Source organism: Passer domesticus, chromosome 19 (genome assembly GCF_036417665.1).
Source record: "Passer domesticus isolate bPasDom1 chromosome 19, bPasDom1.hap1, whole genome shotgun sequence".
Taxonomy (NCBI): domain Eukaryota; kingdom Metazoa; phylum Chordata; class Aves; order Passeriformes; family Passeridae; genus Passer; species Passer domesticus.
This window is the reverse complement of record NC_087492.1, coordinates 3557292-3577425: the sequence shown is the minus strand read 5'-3', so window position 1 is coordinate 3577425 and position 20134 is coordinate 3557292. Positions and strand designations below refer to the sequence as shown.

At 44.8% G+C, this 20134-nt stretch overlaps 2 protein-coding genes and 1 long non-coding RNA gene across 8 annotated transcripts in view; 2 read left to right on the top strand and 1 right to left on the bottom strand.

Moving 5' to 3' along the window:
- The first annotated feature begins 16 nt into the window (after positions 1-16).
- TTC19 (tetratricopeptide repeat domain 19) lies at positions 17-3617 on the top strand. 2 transcript variants are annotated; one of them, XM_064395001.1, is made up of 10 exons: positions 18-223; positions 291-364; positions 722-832; positions 953-991; positions 1518-1574; positions 1787-1848; positions 1977-2071; positions 2263-2417; positions 2690-2852; positions 3306-3617. In XM_064395001.1, exons 1-10 carry the CDS (start codon positions 40-42, stop codon positions 3437-3439), a joined length of 1074 nt encoding a protein of 357 aa, XP_064251071.1. In that variant the 5' UTR covers positions 18-39; the 3' UTR covers positions 3440-3617. The 2 variants fall into 2 exon arrangements, with proteins under 2 accessions (XP_064251072.1, XP_064251071.1); XM_064395002.1 differs by lacking the exon at positions 722-832 and having other exon boundaries at positions 17-223.
- Positions 3618-4715: 1098 nt separating this feature from the next.
- The window catches only part of NCOR1 (nuclear receptor corepressor 1), a 55542-nt gene continuing 40123 nt past the window's right edge, over positions 4716-20134 (bottom strand). For 4 of the 5 annotated variants that reach the window (XM_064394994.1, XM_064394996.1, XM_064394997.1 and 1 more), the window contains exons 28-47: positions 19937-20105; positions 19364-19504; positions 17997-18080; positions 17242-17498; positions 16776-17136; positions 16069-16293; positions 15080-15289; positions 14281-14430; positions 13573-13746; positions 12939-13104; positions 12207-12703; positions 11651-11779; positions 11382-11542; positions 11040-11263; positions 10467-10604; positions 9278-9420; positions 8678-8731; positions 8196-8417; positions 7734-7916; positions 4716-7554 (exon numbers count right to left, since the gene is read on the bottom strand). In XM_064394994.1, the coding sequence (XP_064251064.1) occupies positions 7367-7554; positions 7734-7916; positions 8196-8417; positions 8678-8731; positions 9278-9420; positions 10467-10604; positions 11040-11263; positions 11382-11542; positions 11651-11779; positions 12207-12703; positions 12939-13104; positions 13573-13746; positions 14281-14430; positions 15080-15289; positions 16069-16293; positions 16776-17136; positions 17242-17498; positions 17997-18080; positions 19364-19504; positions 19937-20105 (3876 nt within the window). In that variant the 3' untranslated portion in view covers positions 4716-7366. The remainder of the gene's footprint in view (positions 7555-7733; positions 7917-8195; positions 8418-8677; positions 8732-9277; positions 9421-10466; positions 10605-11039; positions 11264-11381; positions 11543-11650; positions 11780-12206; positions 12704-12938; positions 13105-13572; positions 13747-14280; positions 14431-15079; positions 15290-16068; positions 16294-16775; positions 17137-17241; positions 17499-17996; positions 18081-19363; positions 19505-19936; positions 20106-20134) is intronic. The other variant, XM_064394998.1, reaches the window with a different exon arrangement.
- Positions 8304-10551, top strand: LOC135283870 (uncharacterized). Its single transcript, XR_010349460.1, has 2 exons — positions 8304-8446; positions 9203-10551. It is a non-coding gene; the product is annotated as an uncharacterized LOC135283870 (long non-coding RNA).

Sequence of the window (20134 nt, the reverse complement as noted above, 5' to 3'; positions counted from 1 at the left end):
TCACGCGCGGCGGGCGCGCCCTTAAAGGGCCCGCAGGGGATGGCGGCGGTGGCGGCCGCGCTGCCGCGGGCGCTGTCCCGGCTGTGCCCCCGGCGCTGCTCCGCCCTGCCCCGGCCCGCCTGGCCCGGGGCACACCGGGGACACCGCGGGGACGGCGGCAGCGGCACGGCGGGGCGGGCGCGCTGGGCACGGCCGGGCGGCGCCGCGCTGGCCTTCCTGGGAGGTGAGCGGGGCGGCGGGCGCGGGCACGGCGCGGGCGGCAGCGGGCACCCACCGCGCTGTCCCCGCAGGGTTCGCGCTGTTCCCGCGGGACGACCAGGAGGACGGCGAGGATGCCATCGTCCTGCTGCTGAAGAGAGCCAAGGTGAGGCGCTGCGGGGCCCGGTCCCGGTGCTGCCCGGGCCCGGCGCTGCCCGGTCCCGGTGCTGACGGAGCCCGGTGCTGCCCGGTCCCGGTGCTCACCGGTCCCGGTGCTGCCCGGTCCCGGCGCTGCCCGGTCCCGGTGCTGACGGAGCCCGGTGCTGCCCGGTCCCGGTGATGGCTGAGCCCGGCGCTGCCCGGTCCTGGTGCTCATCGGTCCCGGCGCTGCCCGGTCCTGGTGCTCATCGGTCCCGGCGCTGCCCGGTCCCGGTGCTCATCGGTCCCGGTGCTCACCGGTCCCGGTGTTCACCGGTCCCGGTGCTGCCCGGTCCCGGTGCTCAGCGGTGCCGCTGCCCCGCAGCTCAGCGCCATGAAGGGGGAGCTGGCCGAGGCCGAGCAGCTCCTGCACCAGGCCCTGCGGCAGGCGCACCAGCAGGAGAACAGGCAGGCCATCATCTACACCTACAGCATGGTGAGAGCCCTGGGCACGGCGGGCCCCAGGCAGGAGGAGCAGCGGCTGAGGCTCCTCTGCCTCGGTGGAGCTTGAGGAGGCATCCCGAGACGTTTGGAATTTTCTGTCTGTCTCTTGCAGATGGGGAACGTGGCGTACATGCAGGGGCAGCTGGACAATGTGAGTAACTCTGGGTTTTCCCAGTGAATTTTTAGAGGTTGGCATCTTGTGCGTGGTCTCAAAGGTGTGGGGTGCTGGCACAAGCTGCAGAGCCAGAGCTGTGGGGCACAGATGTCCCAGTGCAAAAAGGAATGATCCAACTCAGGACTGCAGTCCCATGAGCACACCAGGTTAAGAAAGGTGCTCTCACAGGTAAATTTTGAGCTCCAACATGGTGTGCAGGGGAAGGAATACTTCTTTCTGTGAAATGCTGCAGCTGAGCACAGAGGTGGCTCCTCCAAGGAGAATCTGGGAAGCCCTGAGCTCACAGACAGGGTGAAGGCCTGGCTGCTGCAGCAGTGCTCAGGGAGAAACTGAAAGGAGCCGCTGGTTCAGTACCACTGGGCTCTGGTCAGCCTTTCACTTCCAGCTGCTCTTGGTGTAGTGTAAATGCAACAAATCTGAGCCAGGTCCCTCTGCGTAGTTTGCCTCTGTTTTGTTTAAATGCCATCATTTCTCAGTATCCTCTTCAAAATTCTTGTTTCAGGCAGAAAAGCTCTACAAAGCAACGATGAGCTATATGCTTGCAGGGGACACAAAGGAGGTATGTTCTGAGACAGGCTCCCAGTGCTGCCCTTCTCTTCACCTTATTTCTTGTGCTGTAATGCCTCTTACTGGAAATTGGCAATACTGGAATGGATGGCAGCACTGGAGGCAACAAGATGGGGATTTTTAAGGTCTAAACTCTTCGACAAAGTAATGTTTCTGCTGCGGAGGTACAAGAAGAGTAACAGTTACGTTGTGTCCTCCTGGCAGGATGACAACGCTGTCCTTGAGGTGTCCCTCAAGCTGGCCAGTATCTATGCTGCTCAGAAACAGTGAGTTCCCAGCTGGAGGTGGCACCTGCTTTCACCTCAGCTTTGCAGAGCTGCTGGGGTGGCCAAGCAGAGGATCTTTAATGAGGGATCCTTCAGGAACAGAAGGAGCTTTGCTTTGCACTTTGCAGGCACAAATTAGCTGTAGCTGGCTACCAGTTCTGCATCCTGACCTTGGAGGAGAAGATTGCCAAGCAGAAGGACTTGCCTGAGGATGTCTTATCAGGTGGGCAGCCTTGTCTGCCAAAGGCTCCTCTCCTTTCTCCATTTCCCTGTCCTTGATGTTGTTTCTGCATTCCTAAGCACCATCTTCATGTCAATCCATTCTCTTCCCACTGCCTGAGTTTCTGCTGTGGTAGGACGGGGGTTCATGCTGGATGCTGTGGCAGTGATCACTTCACTGCTCTCTGTTTGCAGCTGAAGAAAAGGCCAACACCCAGCTCCTGCTTGGGATGAGCCTGGACTCCTACGGCCGCTACCTGCTGAACATCAACGAGCTCCCAGCAGCACAAAAAATGTATGAGAAGGCTCTGCAGATATCAAATGATGTTCAGGGAGAGACTCATCCACAGGTGATTTGTACAGCAGTAGCACTCCAGGGAAGGAAAGGCTGATCTGGAGGGAATGAGGCAGCCTTGGAGCAGCTCTGCTGCCATCAGACATCAGCACTACCAGGTTGTTTTCCTGCCAGGAAGGACGAGCATACAAATACAGAAATACAGGACACTTCCTTACTGAACACTTCTCTGGGAAATACTGCATTGACTGGTGTGGCAGGGAATGAATGTGGTGCTTCTGCTGCCCCAGAGCGCTCCACAAGCTCCCCTTTTCCCTCCTGGTGCAGAGTGTGGTGCTGATGAATGACCTGGCGACGGTGCTGGACGCCCAGGGACGCTACGAGGAGGCACACGCCTACAGCAGGAGGGCAGCAGAGCTGGCAAGGGCCACCCAGCACCCCGAGGAGCACATGGTGCTCAACAACCTGGCAGCAATCCTGATGCACAAAGGTCAGTGAATAAATACCCAGCCTGTCACTGAGCTGGTGCTGGCTGCAGAGATCTGGATCTGTGTTGCAGGGCTGAACTACAGTGCTGGTTTAATTAGTTTTAGTTTAGGCAGTTGGTCTGACTTTGAATTGCTTTCACAAACTGTCCCAAAATGTTTCCAGGTGGATCTTGCTCCCCATGTCCCTTGTGTCCAGTAACTTTTCCAAAAGGACAGAAGACATGCATGAGATTTGAGATTTGTTTCTGTGAGATTTTAATGCTGAAGCAGCACCAGGTCCCATCATCACTGCTGCTCTCCTGCTCTCAGAGTTGGCAGCCTGGCAGGATGATCCTCCCAAGATCTTGATGTGTTCCAAGCAGTCCTTGTCCTTTGCATGTGATCAGCATCAGGAGCGGGCTCTGAAAATGGGTGATAGAACTGGGTAGCCAAGCTTTTTTTCCTTCTTGCTACAGAAGATTTCCTGCAAGCAAAACAAGTGTACAAAGAAGCTCTCAAGCAGGCACAGCAGAAGGGAGATGCTGCTTCTGTCCAGCATATCCAGGAGGAACTAGCTGAGCTGGCCAAGAGGAGAAAGGGCTCCAAATAAGTTTGGCCACAAAGTCCAGCCTTGAGGTGGCTGAAGGCAGCAAGGGCTGCTCAGCACAGGCAGCCTGGGAGCAGCTCGGTGCAATTCTCCAGAGAAACAGCAATGAGGAGTTTCAGGACTGCTTAAGAGGAAGGGCTGCCACTGCCTAACAGCCCAAAATAAAGGTGTGAAATCTTAACTGTGTGAATTTGTGGTGTAGTCTGTGGTTTGACTGACCTGCTGTGCTAAGTGATTTAATTTTGGCTGCCTAAGTGTAAGTCTGGTCTGGTATTAATACTGTGTTAGAGACAGTTTGCTACTCCTGCCTGCCCACAGAAGTGTTCAGGTTCAAAACACGACTGTCCTAGAGCAAGTTTTGAAAAGGAGCAGGCAGGAATTGTCTCACTCTTTACATGTTGCACAGCAGGGGCTGTACTTCTATCAGTGCTGCAGTTCAGCGTGTTTGAACTGCAGCAGAGCACCTCCCAGGCTCTACCTGCCCTGCAACAGAGCTGCATGTCCTGTAGATCAAATGTATTTCTTCATTTAGCATCCAAAGATAGAACTTGTCCTCTCAGAGGAGGGGTGAGGCTGTTAGCACACAGAGCTGCTGTCAGAAATAAAACACTTGGCTGCAGTGGAGAGCACACGGAGTGCCAGAGTTGTCTTCTCTCTTGGACAGGTCAGTGCTTGAATGCTGAGGCTTCCTGTTGGAAAAGATGCTGTGTACAAACCCAGCTTTGTCAGCTACGTGCCTTCATGTGAATCAAGTATGAACAGCTGCTTTAAACAACAGAATTTCTCAGTTCTGCCCTGCTGGGAAGCCTTATGTTAAAGAAAGAGGAGAATTAAACCAGAAATCACCAAATCCATATTTAGTAGAACTAATTCTGTCACTATCCAAGAACAATTTTAACTTCTCAGTTGTCAGAAGTGCAGCTGGTTGGTACAACCCTCAATGTAATTACATCATTATTAATTTACTTACAGTAGCAGCTTCATCTCTGAACTTTGAGCTAAGAGGAGGCACACAGGTTTTCTAGAGCGGAAGTTCATTGAAGCTGGAAAACTTCAGTCACATACAGAGCTTTGTTCTCAGCAAGCTAGGAAATAGAAATAGGGCTGTACTGACAGAAAGGCTCTGGCACATCAAGCCAACCCTCCCTCAAGTGCTGGGTTTGGGGTTTGAAGCAGCAGAGCCTGGAGGGCAGCAGTGTCACCTGGGAACCCTGCAGCACCCCGGGAGCAGGATCTTGCCTGAGGCTGCAAAACAAAAGGGAGACACAGGAAAAGCAAGTGGAGAACTGATCCCCTTTATTGATTGGTCTGAATCCAGAAGTCACTGTCTAGTGAAGACATTGTGTGGAAATTATGATGCATGGGTTTTTCAAGTCTTAAATGATTTCATATCAGAATCACGAACCATATCAAGATGAAAGCATTGTGAAAGCGCTGATCAGAAATCAGGTAAAAATTTGTAGTAAACTACACTTTGTAAACATGACTTACAAACACCTTCCTGTTTGAAACAGGGCAGATGTAATTCCATACTTGAAGATTACTGGAATTGTGGTAAACCCTAACTTAGGCTCTGGAGAGGTTTTTACACTGGAGAAGTTAAAACTCGGATAACAAACAAAAAAAAGCAGCAACATTTTATGTGCAAATGCCACTCAAACTGTATCTTAGGAGATTGTGACTATCCTACTTTGGATATCTTGCTGCTGCTGCAGCAGTAACATGAAGCTTTGCAATGAACATGCTATACTTACTGTACAGGTAGCAAAGACATTTGTCTGTACATGCCTCTTTCACATTGTATTTGTTACACTAAGAAAGTGAGAACAAGTGAGTTTAAGAATGGAACTTAACTCTCCACTCCAAATTTAAATCTACAAAAAGGGCAGATCAACTCGTTTTCCAGTATATGTTGCTGTGGGAACCAAAAAAGAAAGTTTAAAATAAGAGCACAGGTCTACAAACAGGATGAAAACTTCACTGCTTCAAGCCAGAAGGGTAAAGGAGGGGAGGATGAGAGAAATCTTTCTCAGAGAAAGACTGCAAGGAGATTTAAGACTGCCAACGGATCTACTCTGATGCAGTGTTAAAAAAAGTAGCAAAATAGTTCAGTATTTTCAACAGTGTCAAGTTTCCAAATGAGTTCCTTTGGAATTTTGTTTCCCACACTTGGGGCAAAAAGGCTTTCCTTACAGCACTGAAAATAAATTTGCTATTGATAAATAGTTCTGTGCTTCTTCCTGTTTGTAAGTGGACCATGGCAGTGCATGGGCTGCAGAGCTCATACGACTCAAGGTTACACACTGCATTACACCTTCCATACAACGCATCACAAACACAGCGGCTAAATCCAAAATATTTTTCACTGGAAAAAAAAACTCCAAGGCAAAGACCCTGTTGGTCAATGAGATGCAAAAGCAGTTTGGAATCTGACAGAGCACGCCACCCCCCAGCTCAGTGCTATCTGTGAATCAGTCCTTCTACCCCGGAAGATTTGAATTCACTTCCTGAGGTCAGTGCAGCATAAATGAAGATGCTTTTGGAGAGGGATGTCAGGACACCCTGTGACACCACTGCCCAGATGGATGTGTACATGAGCTACAAGCACACCATAGCAAGCATTGATAGATGAACGATTAAGGAGACTCTCCTAGTACCATATACAATTTAAAAATAAAAATCACCCTAACAAGTATTGCACACTTCAGGAGTTAAGCCAAGCATTTGTAAGGACTTCCACCAAAAGCTTGCTTAGAGGGACAGGGACTGGGACGCAGACTTCAAAATAATTAGTACATAAAGATTTTTAAATCAGATTGGAGGAAGGAAAAAATCACAGTACCTATTTCAAACTGGTTCTAACAGAAGCCAAGTAGTTGACTCGTGTGTTGCTCAATTATTCTATAAAAGCACTTTGTTTTATTTAAACTTGGGATGTGGAGCTTTTTCTTCTTAAAGGATTTATCAACCCACCCAGAGCCTCTGTTCAGAAAAGCCATTTGCTGTGGTTAAATATGACAGTAAAATTTAGTAGCCTGTTTTGACTGCATACAATGCAGAAACAGAGAACACTAAGAATAGGCTTTTAGGGCACAGTTAAAATTCCCAGTGTGCATAACAGTGAGGTATGCCTCCAGAAGCTGTTCTTTTTTTGTTTCTTTAACCTTTTAAAAATGAACCATAACATACCCATGCAATAATATTTCTGCAGTGTTGCTAAATAAAACCAACTGCACCAAAAATTTACAATGTGGCAGAATTTCAAATTCCAAAGAAATATATCATCTTATTCCAGCAAACTGGAGTTATGTTAATGTACAGAATTCACTAAGGGGTCAGTCTTAAAAATCAACATTTTCACAAGAGCTTGAACACCACTGAGAAAGTGTGTCTAGGAAAAAAAAATTATATAAAAGCACAATGCCTGCAGGAAGTGGCACGGCATTAAATGGGCAATGATGGTTGGGAGGTTGGGGTTCTGGTTAGGCTAGGCTGAGAGGGAGGCTAGGGTTATGAAGAGTATTCTACACTGGAGAAAATGCTTAAAAAAAATTACAAAATGACCCCCAAAGTTTAGGCAATGATTTGAACATAAGTACACCAGATACTATAGCAAGGGAAAAAACACTGCAAAAAGTACTCTCTATTTACAGAAGAATGATTTAAAAGACATTATGGTTTTCTTTACAAATAGATGTAGAGCAGGAATAGTCCACATTTTTAAAAACTCTTTACATATTTATCTTTAGTAAGTCAACCTTCTCCACCACAATCCTCCAACACACAGCCTGTGCAGAAGGCATTTCACGGACTCTCCAGCAATTCTTCATTGTGTGGCCCTTGCTCTCTTGGAAAGTCTCTGTGGGCACAAGTCAAAAATAGATTTCTTTTTTTGACCCGCAAATTAAAAAAAAAAAAAATCTGCATAGTTCAGTCATCACTGTCAGACAGAGTCTCATATTGTGCTGAAAGCAGTGGTGCAGGCTCTCTCTCCCAGATCCTGTTCTGTGGGTGAGTGGTTGCTTGGCTCATGGACGGGGGGGCACAGGCGATGGAGGTCGGGGGGGTGCTGCTCAGCATCCTCATGGTCAGAGGGTTGTATGGAAACTGGGTGGAACCTGCATCAAAAGGCAAAAACATGAGCTGTTCTGAGAGATCTGTGTTGGCCTGGCTTGTGACAATCAGCAGAAAACCCACTGCAGAAAACCCCCACACGCTGGGAACTTGTGGCCAATATCCAGAGTTACAGCACATCATCTGAAATTGCAAACACCTCTGAAAGAAGCCTGTTCCTCACCTGTTGATGAAGGCCTGTCTTCCCAGGCCCACACTGGAGTCTGTCTGTGGTAGTCCCCTTCTGAATGTACAGATGAGACAGAAGAAGGTCTTTCAGTTCCCAAATATCCCTGCCCAGGAATTGGAGACTTTGACTTCCTACTGTTTGACTTGCCAATGAGCTTCTGCTTGCTGACTGCCCCACCTGGCAACAGAAGGGACAGATTTCACCAACCACATTTTAGCCTCTGTGTGTTTGTTTCTAGAAATTATCAGGTAGCACTGAGAAGCTTTAGGTATCCAATACACCCTGTTCTCCTTTTCCTGTTCCATCAGTGTTGTTGGAAAAGCCAGGAGGATAAATGCAAACACCACCTCTGCCAATCACAGAGGAAAGACAGCAATTTTCAGTGATACCACGTTATTCAAACCCTCGATTTATTTATTCTCTTTAAGGCCCTGGGATATTTGGGAGCTGCAATACCTGAATTTGGAGATGGATTGGCTTCCTCCCTCCGTGTCTCGTTACTCGCCGGTACCGCGGCGCCGGAGCTGCCCGGAGCCACCACCAGAGGCTGGGACATGACAACCCCGTGCTCCTCACTCTTGTCATCAAAGTTTCCCATCAGTGCTTTCCTAATTATGTCTTCCAGACCCAAATTACTGGCAGGATCTGCAAAGGAGTGACCCCTAGAGCTGACTGCACCTGGGAGAGAAGAGAAAACGCAGGGAGAGGTGGGAAGGGAGGCAAAAAGTGTATCTTGGAGAAATTAGAAAGGGGTGTGGGGAAACATTTGGTCATTTTGCTTTCCCCTATGGTGCAGGAAAAAAGTTTTCATATAGAATATTAACTTTCAAATTTGCACCATTTTCCTATTTTACCGGACTCCCCAAAGAGCGTAGATTTAAGATATTAAAGACATTACATTTTTCTGAAACTTGTGTTTCTTTTATTGAAGAACTTACCTGAGGTAGTGACTGCTGGCAAATTGAATATTTCAGTCCCTGGCTGAGCAGTTGCTGCAATTGAAACACAACATTTCACTGAATTTTTCAGTACTGACAATCACTAACTGATCAGCAGTAGCCCTACTGCACAAAAAAAAGCAAAAATATAGTTCTAGTATCATATTCCATAATGTCAGTGTTCATTACTGGAAGGATATTAAAATGCTGTTTAAAATACATAATCATAAGGGCCAAGAAAACACAAACTATTTAGTTTCAAGACACCTTTCCAAATAGGAAAATGTGTAGTATTGATACAAAGCAAATTACAGACACTGTTAATTAGAATAATGTAATGTTTTAACAACTCTCTCATTATTTATGTGGTTTTCACCTCTTAAATTAAGTGTTAAAATGATGTGACAGTCCTACATACAACAGTATTTTAAAAAAAATCTAACCTTCTAGTTCTATGGTCATAAATTATAATATGTGTTTTATATAAATAGATTTATATAAATTGTATTATTTGATCATATTTAGGTCAGGAAATCTGCAGGTGGAAGCCACATGAAGCTTAAGCTGGAAAAATGGAGTGAAAAGGCAAGTCCTGCATACCCATGTCAGAGTCACCTCCACCAGATGAGTTCAGCTTTCGAAATATCTCCTGTTTCTTGGATTTTACCATGGGTGAAGTGTTCTCAAGTTTGGTGAAAAACGAAGGCAGGTAACTGATACTGCCTGGAGAGCGAGAGTCAGTCCTGCCAAGACCAACACGTGTCAAAGAGACAGAACTTGTAAGACCACATTTAAATCTTCCCAAAAGCAGTCAGGCAGAAACCACCAACAGTCATATGAACACTGGGGGGCTCAATAACAACTGAGTTTGCTTAAGCAGCAGCAATCTGACAAATAAGCTTTAATTAAAAAACCAAACAAGTTGTACGTAAATTAAAAAACAATCTAAAAATGAAGTAAAAAATAATCGTGATTTCCTAGCCCAAGATCCTTACAGTCCTAAAAAGTGCAATATCCCCTGCCATGTTCCTGGAAATCCCTTTGCATCTACCTAACATCCATCATGGACTGTGACATCCCTCCAGCAACTGCAGAGTGGAAAACCCCAAGAAAATTAGAATCCGTTTTACCATAATGAGGCTTAAATAACTACTTTGGGTGCTCTTCCTTCCTCAGCAGGGCAAATACAGGAGCACCCACTCCAGTGTGCATCTCCCACAGGTTGGCAGACACCAGCACTGCCAGGGACACGTGAAGGTGCTGTGCAGATCTGACAGACTGGGACAGGGCTGCCCCAGCCATGGACTCCCCACTTCACTCCTCCTGCAACCTCCTAAGCTTAGTGATATTTCAAGTGATTAACTGCTCCAGCACCATGACTGCTGGAAGCCTGGGTTCCTCCCTTCTCCACCAGGACAGTATCCAGGAATCCAACCAGGCAGGAGAAGACTGAATAACTTAATAAAAACTGTGACCTTTCTCAAAACTCACTTCAGTTTTACAGAACTGGCAACCACGAGGAGTTTCACTCTAACATTCTCTCAGATGTGACACAGAACACTCTGCTTGCACCAAGAAACTTAAGGTCACCAACATGTGACCTTTCCCTCAACCGTCCCAAAGCACCTTCCAAATAGCAAGTTTTGGATGTTAGTGCAGAAGGATTGACAGTGATTAACAACCTGCCTGTGGCACCAGAGGAAGGTCAGTTGAACTGCTCTTTAATAAAGACACAGTTTACAGCACAAAGATCCAGAATTACATTTTTAAAAGTCAGTTTTACACCTACCTCTGTTCAGTAGGCTCAGCTCTTTGGGAAAGCAAAAGAACATTTTCCTGTTTCTCATGTACAACCGGGACCTGAGGTGGCGAGATTGGCTCGTAGGGCTCTGAGGGGACATGACTCCTCTCTGGAGATTTTCCAGGCCTACAGCCACGATTCAGAGAGAGATAATTACTCTCAATGCATGTACAGCAGTAGTTGACTCTAACTTTAAAATGTAATTTTACAGTTCCTACATAACTGTGTATGTGTAGTTACATGTTACATGCTTTAGTAAGCTTAGTGATCTTAAAAAGATGACAATGCATTGTCCATAACAACTCTGGAAGGTTTTAAGTTATTACATATTTTCAGCCCTCTAAAGACTGGAAATTAAGAGAAGTAGCAAAGGGAAGACAGTTATAACTTATGTTATGGAGCCAAGCAATTGATGAAAGAGTAGGAGACAGACTTTGCCTAAAAAGTAAGATCAAAAAGCGCCTTTACTTCCAATCTCCACAAAGATTACTGCACTATTTTATATCAGCATCATATCTGGGCAGCAATTAAACTTGCAGTTAGACTGAATCCCTGCATTACCTTCCCCTGGCCTTGTCAGAGAGGTTCTCAGGGGACACTCTGGCCCCGGGCCGCTGGTGGTGCACGGGCTGTGGCTGCGCCTCGGGGCTGTAGCGGTTCGAGGTCTTTGCCCGGCCAGAAACAGGCGTTGGAGCAGGGCTGGAATTCTGGAATGTAGTGGTGGGAGGCTGCAAAGAGGCCTGAGAAGCTGCTTGGTTTCTAGCAAAGTCTTGTGTGATAATTTGCTGGATGTCACCAAAAGAAATAGAAAAGAGATCTTGGTTAGACACTGGCTACAGTGTAGGTATTCAGATACAATATTTTGTAATTCTCTCAAATAAAAGCCATAATTATAAAACCTACACAGATGTGATCAGCAAGGGTGATGAGCCGATGGGTTCTGGGCACATGTGCCATCCCCTCTGCCTGGGAAGAGGGAGGTGGAGGTTGCTGGGGTGAGGGGGGCTCCTGTTGTGTCCTGTAGCGGTGAATGGGGCCCTCGTACGGCCTGCTGGGGTCAGCTGCTTGAAACAGAAAAGGTCACTCTGTTATGCTTCAAGGTTTGAAACTTCTGTGCTTACAAATCTAAAAAAGGTGACTGAGAGAATATTTCCACATGTAGATGAACTTACTCTCTGCCTGGCTCGGTTTGGGTGTCTCTTGCTGATAGGGCTGCAGCTTTTCTTGAGCAGGTACAGGTGAATTTGCAGGGCTGATCACCTCAATGGCATCTCCAGGAGCTTCATACCGGTGTGAGGACACTGAGTATCAAGCAAAGATTGTGGAATAAGATATGACAGAAAATTTTTGTTGCCTATACTTAGCAACACCAGTACTTCCAGTAAAATGGCACCAGTGAATGAAAGTCAAAACACTATTGCCTTCTCATAACCACGATGATACAAAAACTTCCATGAAAGTGTTCCAACATAAACCAAGTAATTTTCAGTTTCCTGACTTCTGAAAAGGTTACTCTTATCCTGCATTCATGCTGTAGCATGGAATCTGAATAAAGCAAACAACTCTGATTTTGCAAGAGTAACTATATGCAAAATCTGTATTTGTCTATCAAGTGTTTCTGCTTTGCAGAGCTGAATATTTTATCGTTAAACATCTGAATCATTTCACATCATTTCCCTAAAGGCTAAGACAGACAGCAAAGAAGTAGAGAGTTACTAAGATACGTACAACTACTGGAAGAATCTGAACTTTGAGAGCCCCTATCTCGAGCATCCTTGTCTGAAGCAATCTGGCGAGTGATGATCACATCTATGAAGTTAGCAGCAGTAATTGTGGTCTTTCCTCGAGTTCTCAGCTCTTCCTCGTACCTGGATTTAGGAGGAGGTCCTTTCTCTTTACCAGCCTCTGAATAGACTACTGATGAAGTCTGTCCCTGGGACTTGCCACCAGAGTAATTTGCAGATGTATAGGGGCACTGCACAGGCCTCTTTTCTACCTCCAGGGTCTTCTGCTCCATCTGCTGCTGGTCAGTCACCACCGCTGACCTGCGGCCCATGTTCTCTTCTATCCTGGTGCCTTCGTGCTTGTTCTCCTTTGCTTTGGCCACTTCCATCTGAGGAGCAGAGGCTGCAGCATCCACGAGTGCTGCCAGTGCATCAGCAGCAGTGTTGTAACGGGAAGCTGGCAAGCCTTGAGTGATAGAGGGAGCTCCAGGGGTGAGCTGCCTGTGGGCAAACATTGAATAGCCTCAATTGCATCACATGGAAAGAGCCATGAACACAACAAAGCAAAGCTTTTCTGACACTAATTTCTACCCAAAATGCACTGATGAAAATGCTCTGATATATCCTATAATCCACTATATTTCATATAGTGAAATATCCTGAACCCTGAATGCAATTTTTAATAAGCTGAAATATTAGAACAGATATCTGTGCCACATTAACTTCTAAAACATACATGATACGTAGCTGAGCAGCAGGATCCAAAGGTGTGATTACACTTGTCCCATTGGTTCCTTGGAATATACTTGGCCTTTGCTGCAGAATGTTTTCCTGGCTTCTGACAGAGGGGGATGGGGACCGGACGTATCCGTGACTGCCGGGTCTGCCAGGCTGCTCTGCACCTGCAGGACAGAGTGGAGGGGAACAAACCAAAAGAAATGATTACTCTTACAATAGTGTGGCACTGTAAATCAATGCTGCCTCCTCCACATCCCTTCCCAGCTGTCTCTACCACTCTGGATACTGTTATAACAATGCAGGACTATGTATCGATGCTGCCTCCTCCACATCCCTTCCCAGCTGTCTCCACCACTCTGGATGTGATGGTATGTATTAAAGACATAAATCTGTTCACAATGCTCTAAATGGCATGCAAGCTGTGCCAGTGACAATGAGGATTCAGTCCTCTTTAGGTGTTACAATGCTTTGAGAGAAAATTCAAGAAGTTGCAATTATGACCAGAACTGCTGGGCAACAGGAACCTGCCTGAAGTGCAGAGTAAAAGCAAACTGTAAATGGTATTTGTTAACATAAAATGAGCAGTTACAGTGTACAAAACAAGTGATCCAAGGGTATCCACGTGTCCTCACCTGGTCGGAGATAAAGCTCAGCAGGGACTGAGGTGATTCTCTCCCTCTCTCGCTCTCGTTCTCTCTCCCGCTCTCGTTCACGTTCCCTCTCCCTCTCCCGTTCCTTCTCCCTTTCCCTTTCCCGTTCCCTTTCAGCATTTGCAGCTGCAGAAGCTGCCAGGTGTGTGGGGTGTCCTGGAAGGTCCACAAGGTAAAATGAAGGAGCAAAAACATTTACTTAAGTGAAGCATGGCAATGTAAACACTTGCCTATATATTTTGCCATACACTTGCAGCAAAACTTCCCAAATACATTTTAATTCCACTCAAGACTATCCACTTATCTAGGAAGACAAAAGCTTAACATACAGTGACAGTGGAAGGCTCAAAAGCCTTTTACTAAAGTGGTTGCTATACAATTAGAAACTACACAGCTTCTAGACTCCAATTCTATCTTTCAACACATGTAAAGTGGGGTTAGTGAATTATAATCAAATTACTACAAATAAAGACCTGGCAGAATGAGGCAAATTCAGAATTTGACAGTGCTTCTACTGTAACTACACAGGATATCATCAAAACCCCTCTGCTATCCAAATGAGAGGTGCATGCAAAAAGCATCTCCTGAGAAAACATCAAAAGATGGCATTAATGAAAGCTGAATAAAGATGGTCAATTCTCTCAGCATGCCAGACAATTCAAACCATCACCAAGCCATGAGAGCCCTTACCTGGTGACAGAGAAGCAGGGTTGTAAGGCCTGGGAGGGAAGGTAAGCTGGGTGCCAGGGATATATGTGATTCTCTCCATGGGTGGGGTGCTGGTTCCTCCAGGATGAGGCACTAAGATAGTGGGGGCCATATTGTTCAGGTCAATGATTCCTGTCAGGAGATGACACACGTGAGAATGGCCACTCCAGGACGTGGTCTACACAGTCAGCAATGAATGTTTGGTGGAGAAAATACAAGAATAAGACAAGTGTAGAGCTATATTCCAGCTGGTTATACTCTTTTAGATGTGGCAATCAGCAATTTAGGAACATACAAAGTCAGAATTTGCATTTGTAACATTCTCTTTAATTGCCCTTTGGAAAAATGCACTTCACTTCTATTCAATAATACCACCTTTTAGCAATTTTGGGTATTACCCAAAATATAAAATTATCAGCATTCTTATCACAAACACTACACTTCTGGCTGTTGCTTTTACATTCTTTTTGAAGAAGTTATCATTTTGATATAATTCTCTTTTCTGAAGTTTGATGGTGAACTAAATATGGTTGTGATCATCAATTTAAACAAGTAGAAAACAATGTGGCTCTTGAACACTAGTAACTCTCAGAGACTTCTCCTTAAAAATAATTATTATAGTGGTGTTTTTCCTTTCCACAAAAGGCAGTTTCCAAATGAGCTGTCAGAGATCCATGACCGCTACATTTACACACTCGGCCTTGTACAAGTGCATCCAAACCACCGCTGGCACAGCCAAAACACACTTTTAAGAGGATTACAGAAAGAGAGGCAGGCCCACCTCGTGCTCCTGCATAAGGGAGTGCCAAAGTTTGCTCCCTGGGGGACAACCCCCTGGTGACATCGGGCCGGAGGTTCACTTGCATCTGCTGGGAGGTGATGTAGTCGTTGAGGATGGTCTGGCGCGTGTTCTCCATGGCGTACAGCTGGTACTGGCTGGGGTACCCCGGCGTGGGGGACAGCTGCCTTTGGAACAGGTAAGCAGCAGCAGCTGAGGGTGAAAGGAAGGAAAAGGAGGCATTTAGGAAGCAGGATGATTCTGGATTAAATAAAAAACTTTCAGGTGTTTGTAAAGCTTCAATGAGAGGTGCTATCGAGTCTCTCTAGTTGGTGCCAAATGAGTGAAAATAGAATTTTAATACTGGTGTTTTATTGGATTTCTGCACTGCATGCACACTGAAAGTGCTAAACAATCCAGACTGGAGAGATGACTTTACTAGAACTATAAATCCTGAAGTTCTGAAAATGTAAAAGGCTGAAATACCTAAAGAACTTAGGAAATACCTCACAGAAGTAAACTGAGGGATTGGTTAAAAGGAAGTCACTGTATTTAATATCACCTGATAATCCTTTAGTGAAAATAATCAGTCTTGAACAAAGGACTTATATAGAATATATGTCTCGATATAATCATATAGAATTACATTTTAATTCTCTAGCCTCTTCCACATCCTTCCTTGCAAAGCTTTCCTGAAAGCTTTTAATACATTCCATGAATATTTTTCTATAAATACTGTGAACTTTTTAACCAAAAAGATGCAAGTTGGCAGTTCTGAAGGGAAGTTACAACATTATACACTACTAATTTACTAAGTGTCTTGGTTAGATATTACATCACCACTAAACTGATATCAAACCATACCAATAAATACTTATAACCTTATAACTGATATCTGGCCATTTGATAACTGCCTTATAAAGGTATCCTTTCTGTGCATGAAAGTTCATGGTATTTCTAAAACTAAAAAAAGCCAACACAAATGTATTTACCAGGATCCAGAGCCCTGTGAAATGGCATAGCAGGATCTAAATGGGGAGGGAGGTGACCCCTGTAGACTTCAGGAGTTGCTCCTCTGTGGTGAGGGTCAAAAGGACTGTGAGCCACTACAGGATCAACCCCTGGCACTGGAGATTTTGCTGGCACACTCTCCCTCTGTGTTGGAGTGAGTGTGTTCTTCCTTTCATGATTTGCTGACTTCCCAGAAGATACTCCAGCTAAAAGTAATGAAAAACCCAAGTTATTTCTCTGTGGAAAATTTAACTGTAAAAATACACTGGTTCCCAAGGAACATTTTCAATGACTGCAATACAACAAAGCACAGAGAATATTTTACATCACAAAACACTTCTGCTGAAAGAACTGTACTTTAAGATTGTTTACACTTCACTGAAACATCTTCCTCATCTAGACATTTTAAAATCAGGAATAGCTTCTGCCCTTAAAACATCCTTGGAGGTACCACTTTCAATGATCCACAATCAAATGCAAATTGAGACTGAATTGCATTCCCAACTTCCCTCTTCTATTATGGCAGATTTTCATTTTCTTATAAACAGCTTATAACAGCTTACAGCCTTCTAAAATTCATCTAACCAACTTCCAAATTGAGACAAGCCACTAGAATAAAATAAAGAAGAAAGGAGTACATAAAATAAAAATAAAACCATTTGTCTTGCTGTGGACAGGAATGACATACCCTCACTAACTCTATTCATCATAGGTGAACTCCTGGACATTGGGCTCTGATAGTTCACAGGTGTCCTCCGAGCATTTGTATCATCATAAATCCCAGGGCTCAGCTGTGATTTGGGAGTTTCATGAAGGGTTGACCTGAGAACAGAGGGACCAGAGCTGACTACGGACGTGTGACGGGACCGCACGGCATCCCCGGTCTTCACATCTTCGTATTTTCCTCGCTCCACCACCTTCACGTTTTCTGGCACCATTTCCAGCTGAGGCATTCCCCGGGGCAGCTTGCTTGGTCCAGTGATTAAAGATTTTACGTTGTGTTTGATGGCAGACTGGCCAGAGTTGCTTTCATATTTTATGGGTGTGCCCTGAAGAGGAGGAAAAGTTCAGGTTAAGGTTGTGTGGTGGGAAAAACTCGCACAGCCTGAGCTGATTGACTCCTGTGTGTGTGTAACAGTGCTTTCTGTATGTACCTGAGATATGGAGCCTTCTATGATTGGCCTGGTTGTCTGCACCATTTCAGGAGTCTTGCGGCTCTCTTGGCTTAAGAGGTCCTGCCTTGGGATCTCATGGATGGAGCGACCCATCTCCTTTATGGTGGTGACCCCATCGTAGGGCTTGCCCTTGGTGATGGCTCCTTCAAACGTCCTGATGGGAGGAGACTCTCTCTTGATCTGCTTGGGGTACTTCAGACCTTCTTCAAAACTTTCAGCTGTTGCTCTTGGTGTGCCTTTTATAGAAGGAAAGGGTCACATGACTGGTATTAATAGCTGCTAAGTCTCTTTTTTCATAAGCAGAGTAACTAATTACATATAACAGTGAAACTTTGGTTTGTTGTAGTCTGTGGTAAAATACTCAAAGTCTAAAAAAATCATCACAAAAATAATACTGAACAGTATATTACAAAAAACCTCCCATGTTATTTCAGGTGCTGAAACAAAAGAAATAAATGCATCTACAGAATTGCCAGTGTTCATTTTTTAAAAAGTGCGGATTACCAAGTATTCATATTAAAATATATATTTTCCAATAAGAAATAAAGTCTATGTTTACAGACTAGCTTTGAACACAGCATATCAAAAAGCTGCTGATTTATGCTCTGAAAACTTTTCATAAAATAACTCCACCTTTAACACAGCTCTCACAGTTAATAAGAGCTTTAAGGTTCAGAAATGCAGATTTTTGAGGATTAATTAATGCTCCTCTTTCTCAGCCTGCAATAGCTCACCTTGCATGATAGAGCCAGACAAGACTGTTCTCTCCTTTAGTTCAGCGTGTGGGCTACCCCGAGGCAGCGCTCGGCAGATCAAACCTAAAATTAAAATGAAGGTAATTTAGAGAATGAAACAAGTGTTAAAAAAAAATCCAACCCCCAAACCAACAAACCCCCTCCTCCTTACACATGAGAGATGGTATCTGTACCCTGGCAGTGCCCAGAGGGCCAAGCCTCAGTGTGCCAGGCATTGCAGCAACATGTTATAAACACCTCCTGCCCTAAAAAAATAATCTTTCTGTTCAAGTATTTGTGCTATTGCATAGTTGCAAGTTTTAACATATTTAGAAAACAGGAGGTGTTTTTTATAATTAAGCTTAACCTTTCTTTCAAAAGCAGTCACTGCTTTTCTCACACTCCACTTTCCTTGCCTAGATAGAAAGGTGTTCATGGTGGGAAGTGGAACCAAGAAAAAAAATCCAAAATATGCCTCAGCATCCTCCAAATTATCAAAGTTCATACTGAATCATTGGGGAAGACATGAATTTACTGTATCTACAGTAAGAATCTAAACAAAGTGCTCAAAACACTTATAATTTTTCCACAGTTTGAAGACAGAAAATGTGTCACTGATGAGACAAAGCATGGAAGTACCAGAGCAGCTCTTAAGATGCCAGAAGAGCCCAAAGAGTCAAATGCATCAGCAATTTAGAGGCAACACTAAATTTCTGTGTGCAGCCTACAAACCTCACATTCCCATTGTTCCATCTGATGGACACGTCCACAAAATAGTCTCTGAGGGCTACCCAAAAATGGGACAAAATGCTTTTAAGGAGCCAGGTTCCATGGTTGAGGCAGGAAACATTTTCTTGTGTTTGTATTTTTACAAAATAATCAGAAAAGTTATATAATGACCTTCCTTGGCCTCTGCAGGCTTTGTTTGATTACAGTTTATTAAAACACCACAGCACTAGGGATGCCCTGAAGCAGGATCCTGCAGTTCAAAGAGGTTTCTTGCAGGAATGCAGAAGGTCAGGGCAGTGTGATACCAATATTTAACTAAAGGGTGTGGCAGAGGCCATGCTGGTGTGACCCAGTGTTTGAGCTCCACAGGAGCACTGGGATTGTGGAGAGCCAGGGACATTTGTCAGATGTGCTGAGAGCAGGAAGTGCCACCTGCAGCAGCAGTGGTAAAAGAGAAAAGAAAACTGGGAGCTACTCCAGTCCTGTTTCCAGCATGCTCTAACTGCAGTGTTATTGCATGGATTTGGTCACTAATGTGATTTAAATCTAACTTCTCTTAGTCTGCACCCTAAGATAACTCTAAATGCTGTTACATCAATGGATAAAAGATAAAACATCTTGCAAGCAGCTGGTTTTACCTTCCAGTGGTGCAGACCCTGGAGACTCCCTCAGTGACATCCCCTGCTTTATATTTCCTTCCATTGTATCATAGGTTCTCTTTAAACCAATTTCATGAGCAGTTCTTGGACTCCTTGTTCCTTCACGGACATTTTTAATAGCTGGCAAAATGTACAAGAGTGTGGTCAGGAAATGTGGACAACAAAAAAGGACATATGAATATTACATTAATGAGACCACAGGTCATTAATATTTAAACAACTCAACTTCAATATAATATTGTAACATTTAATATCAATCTTAAAAAGATCCTTTATAGTGTGTCAAAAAGTCACTTGTTAAGTTACTAATTTATAATATTTCAATTGAAGTTTAAAGTTATACGATACATTTATTTTTATTTTAAGACAGGTAATTTTAAACCTGGTTATTTACATTTTCACAATACAATTCAGTGACAGATGGGAAATAAATGGCAAAGGAATAGCTGAACTATATTTTAAACATGCATCTGCTTGGAAGCAGAAACACTTCAGCCGTGGGCTATCAAAGCAGAACCTGACTTTGATCAGGTAGAATACACAAATACTCACCATCATAAGACAGAATATGCCCGCTTTTGCCTTCATAAATGACATGGCCCTTGGCTGAGGCCTCGTCCCTGCACTTCTCTGGGCTGCTGTCCTCGGTGGCCAGGCGGGTGATGGTTCCCTTCAGCAGCGCGTCGGCGGCGATGCCGGGCTGGGCCAGGGCTGGGGTACCCTGGGAGCAAAGGCAGCAATCAATTCACA

Excerpts from the sequence above, each read along its gene's own strand:
- TTC19 (XM_064395001.1), top strand. The coding sequence starts at position 40 with ATGGCGGCGGTGGCGGCCGCGCTGCCGCGGGCGCTGTCCCGGCTGTGC. Across the intron at positions 992-1,517 it reads TGCAGGGGCAGCTGGACAAT|GCAGAAAAGCTCTACAAAGC; the intron begins GTGAGTAACTCT and ends TTCTTGTTTCAG. Across the intron at positions 2,418-2,689 it reads AGGGAGAGACTCATCCACAG|AGTGTGGTGCTGATGAATGA; the intron begins GTGATTTGTACA and ends CTCCTGGTGCAG.